Here is a 24,283-nt window from a genome sequence, read left to right on the forward strand (position 1 = left end):
CAGTCACAGTGTTCAGGGTGACAGAAGCGATACTGTTGCCTGAAGGTTCAACCGGGTGCAGAAGAGTGCAACTGACATTTTGATTTTATAGTTTCATGTCATGTTTGAGCCTCTGGATTTTAAAAAGCAGTTATGGTAGTATATATTCTCCCGTATAATCACGAGGAGCTGTCACTGCCGATGAGTCTGTGAGCAAGACACTGCATGGGACCTAACCCCTCACCCGTCTCCCGGGATAAGCGCGTCAGCTAAAAGCGTTAAATGTAAATGCGAAAGCCTGTGTGAAGAGTCAGAAGAAGGGATTAAAATCCGCAACGCTGGATGTTAAAACTGCATTAGACCTGAATCCTCTCCGCCAGCTGCACGTCGCCCGTGGCTAGATCAGAATTTTATGAAAAAAAAAAAACAAAAAAAAAAACTCTGCACAGATGCACCCACATCAGCGCGCTTTAGGTCGATCGTCTGCAAATGTCATTTTCCTTTAAGATGATGTAAGACATTACTTCACGGGACGTTTTTTTCTCTCTCTCTCTCTCTCTCTCTCACTTGCACAGCTTGGAGCAACATTATCCTAAAACCTTCTGCTGGACCAAGCGTTTCCGCACTCAGCAGTTTGGAGATGGGTGCGCGCATACGAGAGTCCCGCTTCCATCCATCCTCCTCTCTGTGAGCGACCTCGGAGCATGTTTCAGCAGCATCTCAGTTGTCAGGAGTGATGCTCAGTAGCAGAGTGATGGGATGCACGCACATTTTTCAGTTTTATCATGGACTGATGTGACTGAACTTGAAGCCAAACGCAAGTCGAAGGCGAGCCTTTCCTTTCCGCCAAAAAACTTGGGCCAAAAAAATAAATGTTTTTACTTTTTTGATGCTGGAGTGAGGATTATCTTTCTTTGAAGTAATGACTCGTCGCAGTGGATGTGTGTAACATGAGGCGCTCACTGGTTATGATAATCGATTCTGTTCAAAAAAGGATCACCGCAGGCAGGCACATTTACGCACGGGGTTAAAGGATCTACTGTAGGCACACCTTGGGAGTGTTTGTCATGAGACACTGGATGCGAGGACTGCAGCTTGAATCCAGACTGTGCTTTGGGTCTGAGTGCATCAGCAGCACCATGCAGCGACACCCCACACCCTGAACTTCTTTGCGCTCCGAGGCGAGACTCAGATTTCGTGCACGATTCAAAAGAAATAAGAAATGGCATTGAGCGAAAACTGCAAAACGCAACCTGCAAAAGAGCAAGGGTCGGTGCAAATCCCCCCATCGGATGTCATTGAGCTCAACGTGGGTGGACAGGTGTATTACACCCGTCATGCCACCTTGACGAGCTTTCCAAATTCCTTACTCGGGAAGCTGTTCTCTAACAAGAAGGGGTCTACAAATGACCTGTCCCGGGACCTCAGAGGACGCTATTTTATTGACAGAGATGGTTTTCTGTTTCGGTATATATTGGATTACCTTAGAGACAAACAAGTTGTCCTCCCCGATCACTTCCCCGAGAGAGGGAGGTTGAAAAGAGAAGCGGAATACTTTCAGCTGCCAGATTTGGCCAAACTTTTGTCGTCTGAGGAGTCGAAACTCTTTCAAGACGACTTGTACTACAGTGATTTCGACGATGCGTCGCAGGGCAGCGACCAGAGGTTTTACCCCTCTTACTCCCTGGACAGGAGGTACGGCTACATCACGGTGGCGTTCAAAGGCGTGTGCGCCGGGGGAGGCAGAGAAAGTCTGACAGATGGCAAGGCAAAAAAGTTACCGCGGATCTTCATCAGCAGCCGGATCGGCTTGGCCAAAGAGGTGTTTGGAGACGCCCTGAACGAGAACAGGGACTCAGACAGACCGCCCGATCGCTACACCTGCAGGTTTTACTTAAAGTTCAGGCACTTGGAGAGAGCGTTTGACATGCTGTCAGAGAGCGGCTTTCACATCGTGGCCTGCAACTCGTCCCTGACCGCGTCCTCCATCGGCCATTACGCGGATGACAGGGTCTGGTCCAATTACGCACAGTACATCTTCTACCGTGAGTGAAGATTTATTCATACTCTGCACTTAAACTGGTGGCTTTGACCTCCAGAAGTGATCAGAATACAAACAACAGCCAAGTTAAATACCACGAAAACCCACTGTAAACTGAAAAAACACAAGTGCCCCTCCCTCCCCCCAGATAAGCACATCCAGGTCATAGGCGCATCAGTATAGTAGGGGAGACCGGGGATGGTAGTAACACTTTTTGTTTGAACATCATAAACTCAGTCATTATTTGTGCAAAATCTCTCAGATTCTGATACATTGTACTCATTTGTCTACTAATAAAACTCACTTGGACATCTATTTCACAGTCAAAGATTATGTGAGTTAATTTCAAATAGTTTCCTTGTTAAAACCTCCCACAATGCTGGGATGAGTTGTAACACTGGCTGGTGATAGATGTAGGAGAGGCAATTTGCTCATTTAATATCCACACATTCCTATTCAGAACAAAGAATAAACAGTTTTGAATAATGTGAACAATTTAAAGCTACTAAAATTAGATTTTAACTGCTTTTTAAACAGAGACAATTTATTATTGATGCCTTTATATGACCAACATAAGTTAATGAGACCATCAGTGAGAAAACTGACTGTTTCTATGTTGTTATTCTTATTTCCTGCTACAAGTTCATATGATTTTTGTTTAGATTTTTGATGAGGCATAGAGAGGCAGAGTCACTCCCCTTCAGGCGTGCCACATGGGACCTTCTGAAAAGATATGAATGTCAGTCTATGAGACAAATAATCTTTTGTTTTAGTTTGAACTGTTTAAAAGACAGTTTTAGAAGACAAAAAAAGCCACAGTTTGTGGAAGGTTTGTTGTTCTTCTCTCACACGATACACAATGTAATTGTATCTTATGTGTTTTATCTCGCGACTCCTGGACCTTTCATCAGCTGGGGAGTGAAAGAATGAGCAAGACCTGTTTAAAAACACACAGACATCGTAGCTTCAGTGGCTATTGTTAGCCTGTGGAGGGAGAAAGACACGATGTCACTTACATGACTTCTGGGTGTGTAGTCTTTCTAATTATACATTTTCATAGTCTGATACATCAATAGTTTTATGACAAAGGTGACATTTTTGACTTGGAATATTATCTTTTAAATTGACACATCATCATATGTGTGATTTGTGGTACAATTCAAATGGGAACTAAAAAAAAAAAACACTGTCTCACTGTTAATTTTTGAGGTTTTGGTGGTGGTCTCTAAAAAGGGCAGGGAATTTGACTTTGTGGGAGTATACCATATTGATGACATCACTGCAGCCACTAATTGGTAAAACTGACATGAGTAACTACCTAACCCGGTGTTAAAACACACCCTGGTCTCCCCTTTTGCATGCTGTCCATCAGATAAGGTATGTTTCTCATTACATGGTGTAAAATGCTTTCCATATGAAAACCCATCTAATTTATCTTTTTTTTAAAGTGCTGATGTGCAGATAAAGATGTATATTAGCTCACACCACCAGGAGGCACGGTCGGGTTACAGCACATCCGTCTTGATCCTTTGCATCCCTTGCAGTATGTCTGGCTTAAAACTTCTGTTTTGGGTCCGAGATAAGAGGCGAACTTGCCCACGGTCCTCAGGGGCGTTGAGTCACAGCTGCTACACTTCAAGTACACATGCGTCATGTGTATTTTATTTATTTTATTGCTCAGATTCTGATGGGTTATGAATAATATAGCACCAGTGGGCAACTGAATTGCACATGAATGCTGCTGCCTCATTCTCTGCTGGAACCAGCTTTGCTTTTTCTCACTCGAAGACAAAGTTTGTACATCGGCAAATGCCTTAATTAGCTGCAAATATGGTTCATTCCACTCTGTGCAGAAGGAGGAGGAGTTGGACCATATGGCCGATTAAAAAGCACTTTGTTCATTATTGTGAATGGCTCCCGTTGGAAGAGCAGAAGAAGCCCCAGTTGGTGGGTCAAGGTTGGAGGTGCAGGAGGGAGGGCCGAGGAAGACATGACATATGGTTTGCTAATGATTTACCAATAGTGTCGTTAATAGAGGCTAATTATAACAGAGGGTCTGCCTGCCTGCCTGAACTGCACGAACATACAGCCAGGTAGGATTTTCCTGAGTCATTCAACTTTCTGGAGCACAGCATATGGTGTTGGTGCTCACCCCCTTCTCCATTAACAGACACCGCCCTAGGACAAAGACATGGGACAGTAGGAGGAGGAGGAAAGAGACTGCAATAAGTACAGCATGGAGAGACAAGAAGATGCGGAGTAATAAGAGAGGAAAGAAAGAAATAGAGAGCGAGAGGGGGGATTTAAGGAAACAAGATGAGAGGAGGAGGCGAGCAGATGGAGGAGAGAGCATCTGAGCAGGAGGGACGAGGGAGTAAAAGTTGCATGAGACCTGGCCATGGGGAGAAAGAACTGAGGCAGAAAGACGAGGGAGGGAGGGAGGGAGGAGCAAAAAATAGATTAAAGTAAGTATCAGGCAGGAAAGTTCATTGGGTCCGAAGAGGGAGCGGGAGAGGAGAAACATTATTTTGTGGTAAGAAGAAGAAGAGGGAGAAAGAGAGACTGGGGTTTTCATTAAAGGAGAGAAGACGACAAGGTGAGGGTGAGAGGAAACACACACACACACACACGTACAGTATCTAACAAGCGTTAGGAGACAGAGGCCCAGTCAGGATGATGGATAGACACATCAAAGGCAGACAGGCGTGAGAGGCCGTGCTTCACAGCAGCACAGAGGCCCGCATCCACTTTCAAAACTAATACTGTAACCTGATTCTGAATGTGGGACACTGGCTGGCCTAAGGCAGGTAGTCCTAAACTAAGAATGCGTGTAGACAAGTGCACCTTTGGGCTGGGCATGAAACAGATGTGCTTTATTGTTGTTTGTTGTTTTCAGCAGAGCATTTCCCCTCTCATTCAATCACAGATTCATATGGAGTGAAACAGGGAGGCTGGCGTTGCTCAGAGTGTAAAAAGAGTAATCCAGTGCGGTAAACAAATTGAGAGACTTTCTTCCAGCCTGTCAGTTCCTTAGCGTCATCCATGTTGCTCTTCTTGTTAAATGCGTCACTTGTTTTCTCCAGGCTTCACTGGCTCTCAGTATTAGAGATTCCAAAATGCCCACAGTAGATATTCATCTCTGCGGTGCGTGGTATCATCTGTATTAACAGTCAGGGGGCTGGTTCACTCATAAAGTTAAGACACTCAATTATTGTCATGCACTCCTGCCCAGTAGGATGTGCGCTGCTGATTTATCCACAGACTGAGGAAAAGGGCACTCTCTCCAGGAGGCCGAGGTGTCTGAGTATTCATCATGAACAAAGAGTTTTTGCTCCTGATGGTCATGATGAATAATTCCCTTTTGACCGGGTATGACTTGTTCACCCTTTAAATAAACATCTGAGCCAGAGAGGAATATATCAAAACTGATATCCAGCATACGGTGGAGTGAGAGCAGAAGCTGGTTTGGTCAAAGTATCTAGAAGATCAGCTAAGATAAAAAATTAAAAATATGAGATAAAATCCCAATAATGAAAGAAAATGTCACAATAGTAAGAAATATTCAATATTATGAAAATTTTAGATAAAAGTCTTAATAATTATATTGAGAGTCTAATAGAGTTACATAGAAAGATACAAAGTCAAACTGTATTAGATAAAAAGTAAAAAGAAAGAAAAAGTAACAATTGTTCAACCACGATAGTAAGTTACAAATATTATAGAGTAAGGTGAAATTAATAAAATAAAAAAAAATATGAGATAAAAAGACAAGAGCATAAGATAAGACTTAAACCATGATATACAAATTATATAAGTTAATATTTTGAGATGAGAGTAGGTAAAGAATTAACCCTGCAGTGTGGGACATTTAAGCCTTATCGGACGACTTAAAGACATGCAACATTTTCCTAAAAAAGAACACAATGTATAGACTCAGGAACATAATTAATCATCCTTTATGACCCACCAGCAGTGTGCGGCGGTGGCTGTATCTGCAGAGATCCTGCCCACTGCCTGAATTTCTCATTATTTTGCCTTGTCTCAGGACGCTTTACCAACCCAAAGGTAACTGATGTCCTAAGAATGAGACATCAGCTATCTTTCTGGAGCATTTACGAACAGCTTGGACAAATTTGTAACACAATGCTGATTAAGTCTATCGTACAAGTCGATAGTGTTTGCTACTCTCACTGACAGAAGGGGAGATTAAGTTGGCACAGCAGGTTTAACTTACGAGAAAAGAAGTTTGGTCAAACTTTGCTTTTTTTTCTTTTACTGGCAGAAATGGGCTTCCACAGGTGATCCTCTCAGGTTGTTTGTCAAGTAGAAACATAGGTCATTAAGCATGATAAGGACATTTGAATTTTCAACTGTCGGTGACAACTTTATTGCTGTAGTGATTAACAACTCTAACCTCCCAGTTGACATTTGGGACCAGTCTTCTTATTGCTAATTATCTCTGAGGAAAGAAGAGAGTGCTGGCTAATTAAAAAGCAATCTGTGATCCCAAAATATTTCCTCATCTTCACTCATCCAGGATGGAGATGCAATTTAGAGAGATAAATACTTACCTATTTTAAAGGCTATTTAAAATATAAGTCAAAGGCTAAAACAGGAAAAGGTCCTTTCAATTTATAGATGAAAATTAGTTTTCATCATGGACTAAATAACATCATGACTTGTTTTGACATTACTGCTTCCATATCAGAGCAACAGAGCAAATCGTCATTGAAGAGTAGGACCGACAGAACATCAGACAGTTTCATCTTCTTCCATGTGAAAAGGCTGTGCAGAAGTGGCTTGTCAAAATGAGAGACACCACGTTCAGTAAAGATGGAGAATGATTATACTTGCCAGGTGTGCTGTTAATATAACTGTGCAGTCTTCATTTGGGCTGTGAATGTGATGATGTGTGGCCATAATGGCTCCTGAACAATGGCCACAAGGCGGCAGGGAGAGACGGGGGAAAGTAATCAATTGCTTGGGTGTAATGGAGGCAGAGATTGGGCCGTCCCCGAGCTCCCAGAGAGCCTGCTCCGAGTCTGGATGGATTGGCGGTGCCTACAAGAGATGGATGGTGCCTCCATGAACAACTCATACGAGTCTGAAAGAGCACCTGGGCAGAAAGATGGTCAGAAGTGAGACATGGGTGTGTGCACTACATCAGTTCAAGTAGACAATCTGGCTCGCCCTGGGAGTAAATCTGAGTTTACTGAAAAGCCGCAGATGCAAAAGGAAAACATACGTTTTGAAATCAGTCATTCTGTGAAGGCACCTGCACTGAATTCTGACAGACTGTGCTCGTGGTATTTCATGATTTAGGTCACTGACTACAAATAGTACTCTTAACAGTAATGTCGATTGTTTTCTTAATCTTACTACAAGCTTTTATGTTGATTTTTATGCAGCTGTTTCATCTCTTCAATTTCATTTCACTACAGTATTAAAAAGAACTTGGAGGAACATGCATAAAATATGTCATCTGTCATAATGAATAATTAATTACCTTTTTTGTGCCTTTTTGTTGCACACTATGATTTCTACATTCTCAAACTTGGACTCCTGGTGCTAAACATTCAAACGCTTTCTTTTTTGTATATATACTTTTATATATACTGTTTTCATCAGAGTTTTAAGTTAGAGCCTGACCAATACTGGAGTTTTGGGATACCAGTGAAAAAAAAAAATCCAATATTGCTATATTAGGCGATATTTTTTTTATAGTATATAATATAGAATATATACAAAAACACAAATTTTTTTTTGCAATGATTCTTCAAAAGTGTACATAATGGAGGCAGGATATTCTATAATTTAACAATAAACATTATTGTCCAAAATGATATCAGGGCACTGAACCTATATATATAGCAACATATGCTAATATTAATATAGATAGATATGTCCGCAAGTGGCCAAAATTTGGCCTATAATATTGGTTAAACAATATATTAGTCAGGTTCTATTTAAAACAAATATAAACAACAACAACAAAAGAGAAAAGGGGAAGATAAGACAAAGATGTTGGATACTGCACACATCTCTGTACATCAAATACATTCACATTAACAGTATGCAGCATCATCTATTCATTTACCCATATATATACATTCACACCCAGACACATATGCACGTCTGAGCATACATGCTAATTACAAGGAGCGGTGAAATATGCAGTAACACAGTTATTTTGATGATGTGTATATAATTTACTGACTCTTCTCAAACATACTTTTTGAGTCACTTCCTCCATGAGTTGCACCTCTTGAATCACAGTTTTACATTTGAGTAAATCTGTAGCTTTGTTTTGTTAAATAGAATATAATATCGTTATTGCCAAGTAGAACATTGTGACTTGCTTTCTAGGCTTTACAAAATAAATAGAATAAGAATAAAATAGTAGAAGAATAAAATAGTAATAAAGTAAATAAAGTTCAAGAATAAAACCCAAACACTATTTTTTGTCATTTGCTTCAGTGCTGTGATTCTCAGAACTCTGAATAAATAAACTTCATCTTGACTAAAACCAGCTGGAGGTTTCCCCAGTATAATATGCTCTACTTTTTAGTACAGAGGGTTTATTTTATAAACCTAATTAAATATTAACACTTTCATGTCTGAAATAGGCTAATTCAACCCTCTCACACTGTCTGTTCGGGCTTATTGATTGTCTGGGTGGATTTTCCATCAACATCTATGACTGCTGACTCACAAATCACAGATGTTGATGGTGCCCTTGAACACACCAACAAGGAGATTTTTCAAAATAGTCCCTGCTAGTGTGGTAACTTTATTACCAAGGGGTATGATAATGCAGTTTTTACAAATAAAAAACTATATTTAGACTTTGATGGATTGGCCACAAGGACCACCAGTATGTTCCTTTAAAGGAGACATTTGAGTTCTACTTAATTACATTTTTCAGGCATAATTTGAATAACTGTCATTTTTGTACCTGGTTCTTTTATTTCTGCTCTCTGTAGCTGTTAGAGAACAGGTATAAAAGCTTTGACCGTCTGACATCTAACACCTTAATGATCCCTCTAGAGACACTTAATGGCAATAGAACTCACATTGTGGGCTGAGCTGAGAGTTTCCTGAACACAGGGGATCCCCTGTGTCAGTTCTGTAAGGCAGTGATGGCTTTTTTGGAATAAAGAGGGATAGGCAGAGTGTTTTGGGGTCTATACTGTATATATATGGTGACGCTTGTCCTAAAGAATTGTTGCATCTTGTGTTAAAAGAGTATTTGTTTCCTGAGTGCTTTACTGAGATGTCACTCTTTGACTCACCTACCTGGAAAATTTCAATGTTAAGTCTTAAGAGATAAGATTTTTCCCAATTTAATTACAGAAGCAAATCATAACTAACTTTAGGAATCATATCTTTCTTCATCCTATTTTATATTGAGTTAGAAAATCTCAAATATTCCATCCAACATCACCTGTCAACTTTTATGTCTTTTACCTAGCTTCCTACACTTGTTTAATCATCTTCATCACGTTTGTAACCTTTGGTCTTTATCATCATAACATACTGAAACGTACACCAAAACATACAAAAATGATGGGAAAAAATAAAAAGAAATCTAAAGATGTTCTTTTGGGGAATTTCACAACAATGCTAACTTGGGAAGTAAAAGAAAGAAAGTGGGCTAAGTTAGCAGAGCCATATGAATTAAAGAAGTTAGCCAACAACACTGTTAGCTAGCAAACACTACAGTTATTTACCATTAGCTAGTTAGCAAGTTAGCTACTACTACAGGTGGAAAAGTGAAAGTTAGGACAGCTTAATTGTTATCCCTAAATTAAGTTGAGTTTATTTTAAATTAAAAGTTAGGATGCTCGTGTAACACACTTTCCTGTTTTAAGTTAGGCTTGGAACATTGATTTAAGCGTTTTTTTTTCTGTGGCGGCTAATTTCCTCAACATCATGGTCAAGATAGGAAACTCAAATATTGTACTGCTTTGTTTTCAGTTGTTAGTTGTACAGATGTTGGGAATCTGACAAATCATTATCATTTCACTGTTTTCTGATTCATCAGCAACTAAAAAGACCATGGATATTGAAAATGGAGAGACATCTGGCCAAGCTAAAACAAGATATTTGATAAGCCATTACTGTGAGACAACAGCTAACATTAGCATTCAGCCACTTTCTGGCTAACATTCCAGAAGTGAAAGTGAAACTTACGCAGAGTTTGTTCATTGCCACCCAAAATACACACACATATGTGTTCCACTGAGCCAAATGTCACAAAACGTTGAGTCACAAAACTGACTTAACCAGAAGATTTCTATCAAATATCAAATGGTACTGTTAGCTAGGAAGCGGCTGAAGTGTTTGCTAACATTAGCTACAGTAGGTACAAATATGGAGTTTTAACATGAAATACAGCTTGATGTCCCTCCAGATTTTCACTATTTATTGTAATTTCAGATGCTGATCAATTGGGAAGCAGTGAAATAATGACGATTAGTCAGATTCCCTAAATCAACTTGCAACCTGGAATAAGTTAGGACATTTGAGTTTCCCATCCAGAGTGTGATGTCAGAGGAACTTGGCTGCTGCGTAAACTGACAGGTTTCTTCTTTGCAAACATTACAGGATGTGTATGCATTCAGGGGGCAAAACGCAAAACCTTTGGTAGCTGATCAAAAGATTAACAATTGTAATCAACATATATTTTGCATAGTTTTGTAAATTCTTGTTGACTCAATTATAAAACGCAATTTCACAGTATCTGACTATCAGGATACTCACCAGGTCTCTACATGAAATCACATCACTAAGTTTGGTATTCAAATAAAACTTTTGCTGCCATGTCCTGTTATTTTTGCTCAGCTCACCTGATTTTATTGGTTGTTGAGCCTGTTTATTCTCCATATTAGCCATATCAGGAGCATGGTCATAACGTTGGTGTCAATAAGCTAATTAAGTCAAAGGAAAAAGATTGCTTCACGGTCTGCCACATTTGAAAGAAATTTGACAGCCATGTAAAGTTACTGTACATAACATGAGACACGTGACAGCTATACTAAGTCTGGGACAGTAAGGAAATGGCTACACTGATTACATTAGATAGTAAGTTGGACCATGCCAATTACATCAATAAATTAGTTCTCAGCAATGGTGAGAAATGACCCGATTACCTACACTAAACCAGAGATCTGGAGAAAAAGCATGAGAGAGGAGCTAAAACAAATTATTTACATGAAAACAGTTTATGGGAACAACTTCATCTCCTACAGTGTCCTCCTGAGTCATGTCTAGAAGGGAACGCTTCAAGACATGACTGTCCTCTTGCCTGCCAGCACGGCCTGAGGGAGGGAGAAGAGGAGGGAGACTCCAACGCTGGTTGCAAAATAAGTCGCTAAATTTGTCGCTACTTGCCTTTTACAAATAAAGTTGCTAAAAGGGTCTGAAAAGTTGCTAAATCTGCTGGCACTGGTTGTGCTATGTGGACAAGCACTGTTTTCTGCTCCCTAGTTGTGAGTGTATCTCTGTGATGACGTTGCACAGAAACACGTCTCCATGGTCCCACTCCTAGTCACCATGGTTACCAAACAGTTAAGATAGGATCCGCAAGTTAGGAAGTTTCTGTAATATGGCCTTTTGATGCCCGAGCACTTTTCATATATCACTCTTTGAAAATCACCCACTTGACAGGGCGAGGGACCAGAACAGCCCCTCTAGCCTCTTGAGTCATCATTTAGGTGATGACAGGAGCTCGCTGTATACTCAGGACGCATTCTCGCTTTCTATCCACCTCATCCTGTCTCATCAGTGCTTATGCAGTGGAGGGGTGTGGCTCTGGGTCAGGGGACAGGCCTACAGGGAGAGGCTGATATAGACATTTCAATCTGTCTGCGCTGCTGTCAGCGAGATACTCAGCAGGCAGCCACCCTCTGACTCTGGGAGGGGACTGTACCCACTTGTCGTTAACAATCAGCCACTGAGGCTGTCACTCTCCTCATGGAAAGCAGATCATTTTGGCCGGGGCAGTAATAGGTCTATGAGAGAGCAAGAGTGTCCTTGGATGTAAAGCTTATTGGGACTCCCCATGACTCCAGCTCTTTGTCATCACTGCTGATGATGAGATTTGTTTCAGCAGAGCAGACTGGCTAGATGCAGCTAATTAATATAGACAAATTCAATTGTATGCAGATTTTAGAGACATTATTATACCCGGCAGGAGGGTGGCTGTAGCCATCAGTTAGGCTGGACACAAACTGCTGAAGTGATACTTTTGCAGCAAATAGGACTATCTTGGTGAAATGGATTTCCCTCACCCTATAAGGACGGTCACTGCCTTTGCAAGACAAGCCTTTTTTCTGCTGCAAGGACACGCTGGCCTAATTTGTGAGCTAACAAGCATGTAAACCACACTCTTCCTGAGGCAGTGGCAGGGTAAAAAATATTTGTGTAACTGTATATGGGAGCAGGAAAATGTAAGAGTGTGTCTAAGATCAGAGCGTCTCAATTCACATGAGCTTTACTCCCTGGCTGGCTGCATGAATATGCATATTTCACCTGTCACACAGTGTTACCCCTAATAAATACTGTTAAGCGATTTCCACCAAACTAATCAGGGCTGATTTGTCTCCATTTCTTTTGTTTCACGAGTCTTGGCTGGAGAATATTATTGTACTAGAACCCAGCAGCAACTGAAGCATTTTGAAGATGATTCACACCAGTCAGCCCCGCAGGATTTTGTTCTGTTTGGGCAAAGAAAGCAAATGTTTCTTTCAGAATTTAAAAAGTTAAGAGTTTCTTTTGTTGTTGTTCTAACTTGGACAGTTTGGATGTAAAACGCTGTTTTGTATTCAAAACTTATTTCAATTTATTTGGATTGAGGGCACAGTTGAGACTCAAATTCCAAAAGCAGACAGCTTTGGGTTTTTCAAGTCAAAATATGAATTACGTTGCGTTGTGGCCTCTTGGTTATGTGCAATAACATGAAATTGCTGAGTGATGAGCCTTTTTTGTTCATCTTTATTTTTTTGACCCTCAACTTTCAGCATAGATTATGTGACTGAGGCACAGACAGGGCTGCTCTGGCATTAAAGAAATAATCATCAGACACCCTTGATGAGTCAGTTTAGAGGCGCAGATAAGAACAAACACTAATGTCTGGCAAGAAACCAACTGACATTTAAATTTGAGTTTGTCAGGGCCCTCTGCCTTCAGTCCCAGTGATGTCCTACTTTTCTGCCATTTAAAACCTTTTAATGGGTAAAAATGTGTCATTTTAATCTAATATCCCAGCAGTTGGATTCCCATAAAGCTCCGACCTCTCTCAGGGATGAGGACAAACATCCCTGCTTTCATTAGAGATGGAGTTGGAGGATAGCCTGTGTGACACTGTGCAGAACTCGACTCCTTCTCTCTGTGTTATTTATGAGAAGTGCACAGCCTCAGTCTGGTCAGAGGACCAGCCCGAGTCTTTTAATGTGGTTGGAATATGATCTCTTAGACAGGCTGTATAGATCTGTGAAAAACACATTGCAATCAATGGCTTCCCTGAAAAGATACCGAAGGGTATTATACACACACACCCACTTGTTTAAATGTTCCCGAGAATGACTGTGTTTCCTGACAAGGCTCTTAGTCGTTTCCTGTCTCGGCTCTGAAGGAGACATCAAAGTTTGACACTTTATCCAAAGCTCACAGTTTGTAGTTGCATTGTGACACATGCATGTGTTTTTGCATTAAAGGCTAGTGCAACCAAAGCTGCACAACTAATGGACATATTATCAAAATACCACTATGGCCAAGTGCAAAATCCTAATTGCAGAGGCTGCAACTTTTTGATTTGGGTAAAATGTGTGACAAAACAGCAGAATGGTTAAGTACTGTAGTGCTGCAGAGATGTCCAGCTCTACAAATCTTGTGCTCCAAATTTGTTTGGTACATACAAATACCATACCAAATGTCACATGATCATTATTTTATGTCCCTCCAGGATTTCACAGGCTTTTTTTGTTGTCTGAAAAACCTAATTTCTTTTCTAAAAAAAAAAGCAACTTGTTCCCATTAGAATAAAACTGCACTCCGTTCTGAGAATCCTTACTAAAAAGACTCAGGATTGCTGACTCAGTTAAAACAGAAAGCACAAAATTATAAAATATAAAAGTACACAGACATTGATAATTGTCAATAACAATGACAAACGTTGTGCTGTTTTCAATACCATGACGAAATAGAAATACAAACACAAAAGAAGTGGTAACAATAAAACACTGAGTCCATTCCCTGAGATCCACATGTATGACTGTTGCGCAGGGGACTGCTATGATTGGTGGAACTTGTGGGAGGCTATGATGATTGGTCAAATTAAAAAAAAAAAAAAAAAGACTGGTCAAATTTGGAGAAAAGTTGTGGTGATTGGACAAAAGTTCCTGCTGAATTCACAGATATTGGTTGACTTTGCATTAACTGGTGTGATTGCAACATTGCAGCTTCCTAGAGGGACTGACAAAAAGTTTCTTTTTCAATGAAAATAAATAATGGGAAACAAAAATGACCAACCCCACTAATCGTGAATTATATCAAAATCACAATATCTGTCAAAATAATCTCAGTTTGAGTTTTTTTTGTTTTTTTTCTTCGTGCAGCTCTAATGGCAACAGTCATTCCCCTGTCCATGTGGTATAAAACAAAATGCAAGCCCAGGTGATTCTCACCCTGTCAGTGGCTTTAATACATTTCATTCTCCTGCATAGCCTGAAATTTTTATGACGCTATTATTGGGTGTTGGCTAGCGTCCTAAACGGGCTGCCCCTCTGGACTACAGCATCCATCCATTTAGAAACAATGCTCAGCCTCCCTCCTCTTGATCCTCCTCACTAAAGCGACTGCATCCATTTGCCTGGTGCTGCCCGTCTGCTGGATTCAGCTAGATTCATTTTCTGTGGGGGGAAATTGGTGCACTGATTGGCCTCTTTACTCATGGATTAGCCATTAAAAAGCTGTTAGTGACTCTCTCACTATCAGCTCAATGCAATCATCGCACCAGAGATAAGGTCATTATTACAGTGCACGAAGAGAGGTTAAAATCCCCCTTGAACTCTGTGCAGTATAAATTGGAGCATGCACTGGAAGGAGGTAATGGACAAATTATTGCTCCCTCTGAGATATCATTGCTGTTGAGTCCGTATCATCACATTGGAAAAAGCCATTAAGAGGTTTTTAGAGTCTGTGTACATTAGTTTAGTTCTCATATACTGTTGTTTATATTGCAGCCAACGCAGCAGTTTTCAGCACTTTTCTACCTGTTAGTACATCTAAATGAGACCATAGTTCAAGGATATTTTTGGACATGAGAGACAGCTACAGTGTTTACTGACTTTACTTGAACACTTCATAAGCCGGCAGGCAGTACACTACAGTATTTCTGGTTCATAATTAGCAGTGTAGGAGGATGTGAGATGAAACAAGAAGTAGGTACAAGAAGAGGAACGAAGACTGCTTAAAGGGGTAGTTCAGATCATGTAATGTGGGGTTGTACTAGGTATTTATTGATAGTGTGTGTTTGTGTGTGTGTGTGTGTGTGTGTGTGTATTACCTACAGTAGAGTACACACTCCCAGCTTGGAGAAGCAGAGAGGGGCACCAGCACAGAAACTAAGCAATGTCCTGCTGTGGACAGTGTCAGCAACAAAAGGTATTTTAGCAACTTAAAAAATGTTCCCCTATAAAAGGTCAATATCAGTTTAAGTGTACACTATATTTATAATGTTTTCACCTTTGCCATCAGACAGCCTTTTTGGACAGGAAACTGTTGTTATATAAGCCAAATATCACTCTCTCCTACCCAAACAAATTCCATAGGTGAAATTACTTTATTTTATCTTGTAGAACAGGCAAGTTGCTGGTCTATCACCGCCTCAATCTGTTAGTTTGTTTGGGCTATTGTGTCACTCTGTGTTAATCTGAACTACTGACAGATTGAGGCAGCAATAGACTAACAACTACCATGTTCTCAAGGTGAAATCATTGATTTTGTCTCTGTAGTTTCATTGGTTGGGAGAGAGCGATATTTTGCTCTTGAAACGGCACTTTCCTGTCAGAAATGGCTGTCTGACAACAAGGTAAAGCAGTGAAAATATTGTAAATATAATAGCGTACAGTTTTTTTTAGATGGACTTTTTTAAGTGGCTAAAATACATTTTGTTGCTGACACTGTTGTGACTCTGCTTCTCGAACTCTGAATGTTAACTGCATATAAATCTATAATTTATTCAAGGTAACAGTGCTTTACCTGCTAGCCAGTTGCTAGTTGCTGTAACTTTTGGAAAAAACACAGGATACATCGGAGATGTCTGACAATGAGCAAGTAAGAAGGGCCAACTTGGTCACTGAACATGATTTCTGCCCGAGTGAAGTCAGACAGATTTTCATCAGCAATGGTGGTTGTTTTACAGAGAAGAAAACAGCTAACATGATTCCATGTTACTCCACAACATCATCAAACTACATCTTTTGTTGCTGTTTTAATGTGAGAGACACCTAATAGCAGAATTACATACTGTGCATGTAAATGGCTAAAATACCTTTTGTTGCTGATCCTGTCCACAACAGATCATTGCTCAGCTTCTGTGCTCAGACTCCTCTCTGCTTCTCCAAACCGCCATCTGCTGTAGCTAAAACACAGACCCTCAATAAGTACCTCCAACAACCCATCGAACAATCTAACTAAAACTATCCCTTTAAATCCTACCACCAACTTCACTTCTCATCCCTACTTGATGACAGGAGGTCAGGGCGCCTGCAGGGCCTGCAGGTACATTTATTCATTCCACTGTTATCACTGACCTGGTTCTGTTACCACCCAAGATAAATTATACTTTGTGTTTACCTTGTTTTTCTACCACCTTCCTTCCCTAAAGGTAGAAAAAAGCACCATGTCGACTTATTTGACTGAGCGTTCTGAAAACACAGAAATAATACACCACCCTCTTAATAACAGGCAGTCAGGTTACAGTTGTAATATGAAACTGCGACGGCAAAAGCAGATTGCTTTGGCTCCGAGACAAGCTTTGCCTTGGGAAATGGGAAAGGTCTTGTAGGGAGCCGTGGTGAAGCGCGTTGAGCTCTGGGGTTCTCCTTATCAGAGGAAGCAATATGCACAGCCCACCAGCTCTTTGAGATTCAGCAATTAAATGTCAAAGCCAATAACTTGCGTGTTCTTACATCTGTACCCCCCTAAATAACCACACACATTGCCACACACACTCATCTGATATTCGTTTAAAGATATTTGTATGACATTGGAACTGCTGTGTAGGCATTTGTCAGCATTTGCTTGATCAGTGCAACTGTTTCTTTTGATTACAGCTTGAATCTGTCACCACGCAGACAGCTGGGACGATAATTTACAGTGCGTTTCTGCATGAAAGAGAGTTTTGCTGCAACAGAAAATTCAAAAAACAACTGACAGTGTGCAGTGTTAATTTTTAGTCAGTGTTTATTGACTAAAATGCCATTTAGCTTTGGTTGTGTTTCAGTCATTTGAATTGTGTTTGTAGATTTAGTCAACGGAAAATCAACAGCTTTTCTTAAAGTCTAAGGGGTTATTTAAACATTTCTCTAGCCAGTCATTTGATACTCCTGGAGGAAACCACTTACATATACTAACATTACGTTTCTGCTCCTTTCTCCCATCATTAAGTACTACATTTCTTCAAACATGCATTCTTCTTTTTCTTATGTATTTGTTTCAGTTTGAGTGAAACTGTACATTAATTAGCTTTAGCATGTTAATCAATCTTTTAATTTACAATCTAAGATTAGCAACTCTAATTTAGTTTAGCTTAGCCTGCAGCTCAAGTTTAGTGAAAACAAACTAGCTTGGGTTAAAATAAAGTACATTTGAAAAGTAAAAACATTTAAGTGTGTTCATCTTCATGTGAATTTCGGGGTGACCGACGTGCAACAACACTGTGCTGTCATTAGCTGTGATTGTCACTCCACACGTTTTAAAAAGGGTTGTTTTCCCTGACATTTAAAGTGAAATTTATTAATATGTCTTTCATTTCTGTACAGTTTATACACACTAATTGACTTGCCAGTTAGACCAGCACTATCTCGGATGAGCCCCCACTTTGTCAGCCCATTGACTATAAGAATAACAGGAAAGACACACAGTGCAAATGAAAACAAAATATTCATTGAATTAAAGCAAGGTGAAGGAAAACTGCAGGCATGAGGTGTATTGATCCGTGGCATTATTCATGTACATGTTGGTGTGTGTGTGATGTAAAGTGCTGTGGAGTTGAAATGAAATAAATAAGACAGTGCATTTAACCTCCCTGCCACACAGTGATTGGATCTCTTCACAACTCTTCCCATCTAAATTTTTTTCTTGTTTTTCTTCGATGACAAAAGTGTCAATAGATTTTCTCATGATAAATGACTTTTTATTAAGTTATTGTCTCATTTTCGTCAGTGAAAAAACGATGCAAAAACTATAGTATCAGTTATTGAAATTCACCCTGTTCTCTGTGTGTATGTTTTGTAGGTGGGCCCTCAAGATGGATGTCCTCTCACTGCGACTGCTGCTGCAAGAGCCACAAAAGCGAGCGTGAGGGAGAGAGTGGCACCTCCTTCAACGAGCTCTCCACGTCCTGTTCCGAGACGCAGTCGGAGGCCAGTTCCCCTCAAGGAACCGTGATCTGCGGCCCTGTGAGCCGGCGGTCCAATGTCCAGACGCTGGACCGTCCCATGCCTAAAGGACCAGTTCACATGCTGCAGCAGGCAGAGATGCGCCGCAAGACTGACATGCTCCGCGTGAGAACCTTCGGGGTCCGCGAACGCGAGGCAGCAAAGAGGAAAGCGATGAAGGAGAAGATGACTCCGGAGCAGGAGCTGGAGAAATGCATCCAGGACTTCCGCCGCATTAGGATTCCTGATCACTTTCCGGAGAGAAAGTACATGTGGCAATCAGAGCTCCTGAGAAAGTACCGTCTCTAAATACGAGTGTGAAGAAGAAGAAAGAGAACGAGAGATGATCAATGAAGAGTATCAACTGCACAGGCAATAGACTGCACCCTCTAAGACACATACTGTATTGAAAAAAAAAACAAAAAACTTTGGCCACTTTCCCGCCAGCATGACTAGCTGAGCACACAAGGTACAAGGCAGTGTGAGTCCTTGATCTGTAAAGTATGCACAGTGTTGTGTATGATATGCACATGTGTAAATCAGGTTACTCCTGTTGGGGCTTACATCACTATTAACCCTGTTCTCACTTCAGAGAGCCGGGGGACCAGTCGTACTAAAGGCTACTATATCACTAGTTGAAGCAACAAAGCAACCTCAGGGGCAACATCATTTCAGTCCATCAACCTGTCACATCTACTGTATGTGCAATTGCCCACAATAGCTGTTTTTTAAACATGGATGTACCCAGATGGTGCTGTGAGTTAGCAATGGAATATCACTTAACTCCACTGATAACACAACATATACTTATAGTAGGCTTCGATAAACGGCACTGCATGTCATTTCACCCTTAGCATAATTATGCAATATCAAACAAAAACGTTCAGTTCACTATTTTGTGTGATGGGTAAAACTGGTGTGCTACGACTGAGACTAACTTAAATGAGGAAAGCACTGCCTATAGATCTGTTTGCCATTGTAAAACTTTTTGTCCAATGTTGTCATTATGTGTTGGATAGATGATGTTGTGTAGGTAGAGTATACAATGCCAATGGATATTTGACTAATCCTTGATTGTAAGTGTGCAAAAAAAGCTAATAAATGGATTAGAATTGTATTTAATCATAGTGGAGCTTCTTGTGACCGTTGAGACTTAGAAATCTCAGTTTGTTTCAACCTGGGTTTTATTCTCATAATTGAGAAGGCATCAGCTGGAAACCTTAAAGCTATAATCTGCAACATTTTCCTAAAAAAAAACCCAAAAAACAGAACAATGTAAAGACTAATTACATAATTCCTTTCAATCATCACTCACTATATGAACCAGTAGAAGTGTGTGGTTGTATCTGCAGGGACCCTGCCCTCTTCCTGTATTTCCCTTTTTTTTTTTTCTCAGTGCTTTGTTGTGCTTGGGACATTTCGACAGTCCAAAACGTTGGCATTTGACTGATGTGTTCAGGGAAAGCTTGGACATATCCCACTGACTGATGGCATTCACAGAACTAATGTTGGCTTAATTAGCTAGCTAACTAGAGCTGATAGAATGTACTGGCAAAGTAGGGAAGGTAAGAAATCCAGTTAGAAATAGGACAAGCGTGTTTATTTTTTTTTGGTTTGTTAAATTAAATTCCTTCCTATTGTAGCTAACCAAGTGACTGTCCGAGGCAACTTGCTGATTAACCAAACAACTGCGTATTTAGCATGTCTGCATGCTTAGAAAGCAGTGGTAAACAGTTTATCTAGTGAGTTATTGCAAGGCCTAGAACCCCATATTAAAATGCCCAACTTTACAGCAGAAATAAACATTTTTTAGAGCCTGGTACCAAAAAAAGGTTTTCGTCTCCATAGCTAATTTTTCTGTACAGGTGGTGAATTTCCTTATAACTCACCTGTTGGTGATGGACAGAGTTTGAGTTTTAAAATAGGTCTTCAGAAATGGCCACTATCTTTTAGACTGTCTATGATCAGGATATGAGGAACTAAATCAAATACAGGAGAAGAGACAAAGATTGGAGGCAGAGCAGAGGAGCGCCATGCAGGACACTGGTTTCACTGGTCTCTACAGCCAACCGATGGGGGAAACTTGCTGGAAAGAGTGGTATTTTTGGATTACAGATTTGGAATATCTGTCCATGGGTGAGTGATCTAAACTGTAACTACAACAAATCTGTGTGTCTCTGATTAACGCTGCCATGTTGGAGACTGTGTTTCATCTCTGTAAAATCCACTGGACGAACAAGCCTGCTGAATAAAACAGGCAGATCACCATACGGTAATTATCAGTGATAACCACAGCTAAGCAAGAGAGTCTTTCTGGATATTTTTGTAATACCTGTTTGCCCCTGATGAAGTATAATAATGCCATACATAGACCAAAAGTAATAAATATTAGGCCACAGTGGGTGAACCAGTTGGCTAACAAAACTGGTTCATAGGCAGCTAGTTGCCCCATTGGGAAATCAATATGCAGTTAGCTAAACTGATTCTGTTATGAATACCACAACTTTGACTATCTGACGATACAATACTAATTAGACAATGTCTCCTTCCCTCTCTAAAAATAACTACACTATAAATAACACATTTGTATGGCTGCATGGCTTAACCTAGCCATCTAAAGTCATCATCTTCAAACTGTGAAACAAATACAAAAGGAGAAATACAATCATGCAATATTTCTTATTGCTTATTGACTTAAATTTTCACACAGACAACTTATAATGGTCTTTTGATTGGTCAGCACCATTCAGACATTGAAAATAAAAATAAATGTGTTACTTGTGACACGTCTCTCTAAGGCATGTCACTCAGAGTTAATTTATGTGATAGTTTATGCTAATGGATCATACTGGATTATACTTTTCCTTTCTTTCTGATATTTGATCCCTTGATTTTGGCCAGTATCAGACTGATACCAGTACTATCAGATCAGTATTAGATCGGTGCCATGCCTACAACTAAGGCAATGAGTTTAAAATTAGCATGACCTATTAATCACAGGTTGAAAAATAACAGCATTTTCCTTTGGGCAGCATATTTCCATGTTTCACTGGACAGAGGTGGAAGGATTTTACATGTTAGCACAATAGTATGGCTTAAGATTTTTATTTTTTTTTTAATATTCCAGATGCAGACACAGTTTTGCCTTGTGTTGTCTCCACCATCAACAGCCAATCAGCAAACCTCACACAAAATTGGTGTCATTTAAGAAGTGAAATCGATCCCTCCTTGTTGACATTTTAATGTGTGCCTCATCCTCTTGAGAGCATCTCAAGGAAACAAGAAAAGAACCATAGCTGTGCATCACAAGCACCATTTATAGAGAGCACTATTTTTAGCGAACAGATTTCTGCAGTGTCGCCACATTGCATCCGTAAGGAGCGAGGCTTGGGGACTGTATCACTGCTGCAACCCCAAAAACAGCCTGTCTGATGATAGATGAAGAAGCTCCTCTCTTGGGATAATGAGTGTCCTCCAACACAAATTCAAAGGAAAGAGCTTTGTTTGGTTCTTGGCAATACATTTTGCTCTACATGCAGAAATGCATATGACAATAACCAGACATGAATGCAAACTGAAACCTATGATCCTGCCTAAGAACGACATTAGCCAATGATCATACCTTACAAGAAAGAAAGTTTTAAATAATGTCGGGGCATTTTTAAAGTCTCTCTTTAGCTGGTACTTAACTAAGAAGAGACATAGGTTAGGGTGCGAATGGACTTTCAAAAACTCATAAAAGGGCATAAGATTCTTAATACGCCAGCGGAGAATAAAATAGCAAAAACCTTGAAGGGGACTGTAACATAATGAATTTGTCAGGGATATAGTGGCCGTTATTCCTCCACTCAGCACCCGGACCCATATCTCTTCCTCTCAGCCTCCATTCAATAGGAAAACAGCATGAAATCTCTCAGTTTGAAATCCAATGCCCCTTTCCCCGTCTTTGAAAACCAGATCCGCTTTGGATGGCGTTTCGCCTCGCACTTAGCACGATCGGAATCCTAATACCCAGATGAAAAATCAATGAATCTGTTTTTGCATATCAAATATACACAGCGTCACGGCGGTGCCTGGCCTGGCCTGGCCTGGCCTGTCCTGGCCCAGGTGACCTTGCTGACCTTTCCCACAGAAGCACCTGAACGCAGCTCGTTGCCACTCTGCTTTCCTTACAGATCGATAGCCTCAGATCCTGGCCTTGGCCTTACAGTCTTTATAGGCGGTCGATAACCAACATCCTCCTCTTGGATGCAAAGTAACATTAAATCTTCAATCAAAAAACATCACTGCCACTGTGAGCTGCCCTCAATTATCCAGCAGGGTTGCCTGCAGGCCTTGCATTTCCCACAACAGCTTTCTTTAGCATGAGACAGGTCTGACAGCATAATTACAGCCCTTGTATTGGAAAATTACCGCAAAGCCTGTGGATTCAAGAGTGGGAAAATTACCCTGCTTATCAGATATTAGGCGACCAGAAAAGACTGTTATTCACACAGGGAATAATAGAGGCATGATGTAAAACCAGGCAAACAGGATTTAATTTTTCATACAATGAATATAAGGATTAGACTCTGTTTTATACAAGGTTTGGAAGAGACTGTAATTCACTTTCCCTAATGGTGTAAATCCGAGGTGATAACTGCTGTTATTGTTACAATGTGGAAGATGTCTGGGGTTATCAAGGCAGGCACAGGATCATTTCTGCCAAGCTTGACATCTGGAATAAAAAAAACGATGAAATATGCAATTTATCTCATTCCTCTGAAAAAAACTCTTACGCTCTTACGGGGGAGAGGTCCTGTTTCCTGCAGCACATCTCCATAAATATCCAAGACCAACATGTTTTTCCGCTCACTCATCTAATTTTAGATGACTGACATCTTGGAGTTGTATAAACACTGGGGAAGTGAGTGGAAATGTAGCTGACTAATGGGGAGACTTTCTCCTCGGGCTCACACATTTGCATACTTGTTCATCAAGATGGCAAAAAGGGTATTCCCACCACAATGCTACAGTTTTTCATAAAACAGGTACATAATCATCATTTGTACATACTTTTGACTCACTGAAAATCTTCAGATGGTACCCGGGAATGAAAATGCTGTTTTCATGATGTCCTTGGTGCTGAACGGTGAGCTCAGAAGGTGTGTTAAGTGCTGAAATAATTGTCCCCCACGCTGATGAGTCTGCCTAAGGTGCATGCATAAACACATATATGTGTGTGTGCATGAATGTATGTTACACTTAAATGTCCATTTATCTAATTCCCAACAAATACCATGAAAAGACAACAAACAAACAATGCCCTCTTGCAAATTTCCCTCCCCTGTCTGTGGCACTCAAGTCCCAAGATGATTTGTTCCTCGTAACATAAATGATTTAAAGGCCCAGTGTGTAAGATTCACACGGATTTATGGGCAGAATATGTCAGAAGTGAAATATAATAGAGCTTAGTTATGTTTTCATTAGCGAATAATCACCTGAAAATAAGAATTGTGTTTTTATTACCTCAGAATAAGCTCTTTATGTCTACAGTGGGCACAGGACCTGTTTCACAGCAATGTTGAACAACAGTGTTTCTACAGTAGATCAGAATGGA

General features: G+C 40.3%; 1 protein-coding gene across 1 annotated transcript; it reads left to right on the top strand.

The window, feature by feature from the left end:
* The first annotated feature begins 524 nt into the window (after nucleotides 1–524).
* Nucleotides 525–19,801, top strand: LOC146326981 (BTB/POZ domain-containing protein KCTD16-like). The gene is made up of 2 exons (XM_084719353.1): nucleotides 525–2,024; nucleotides 18,542–19,801. Exons 1-2 carry the CDS (start codon nucleotides 1,202–1,204, stop codon nucleotides 18,991–18,993), a joined length of 1,275 nt encoding a protein of 424 aa, XP_084575479.1. The 5' UTR covers nucleotides 525–1,201; the 3' UTR covers nucleotides 18,994–19,801.
* Nucleotides 19,802–24,283: the final 4,482 nt, after the last annotated feature.

The sequence above is a fragment of the Lutjanus erythropterus genome, chromosome 5 (assembly GCF_056507025.1).
Source record: "Lutjanus erythropterus isolate fLutEry1 chromosome 5, fLutEry1.hap2, whole genome shotgun sequence".
Classification (NCBI taxonomy): domain Eukaryota; kingdom Metazoa; phylum Chordata; class Actinopteri; order Lutjaniformes; family Lutjanidae; genus Lutjanus; species Lutjanus erythropterus.

What these genes read in the sequence shown, in the direction of transcription:
- LOC146326981 (XM_084719353.1), top strand. Translation starts at nt 1,202, where the DNA reads ATGGCATTGAGCGAAAACTGCAAAACGCAACCTGCAAAAGAGCAAGGG. An exon ending in CGCACAGTACATCTTCTACC is followed by an intron (nt 2,025 to 18,541) that starts GTGAGTGAAGAT and finishes TATGTTTTGTAG; the next exon opens with GTGGGCCCTCAAGATGGATG.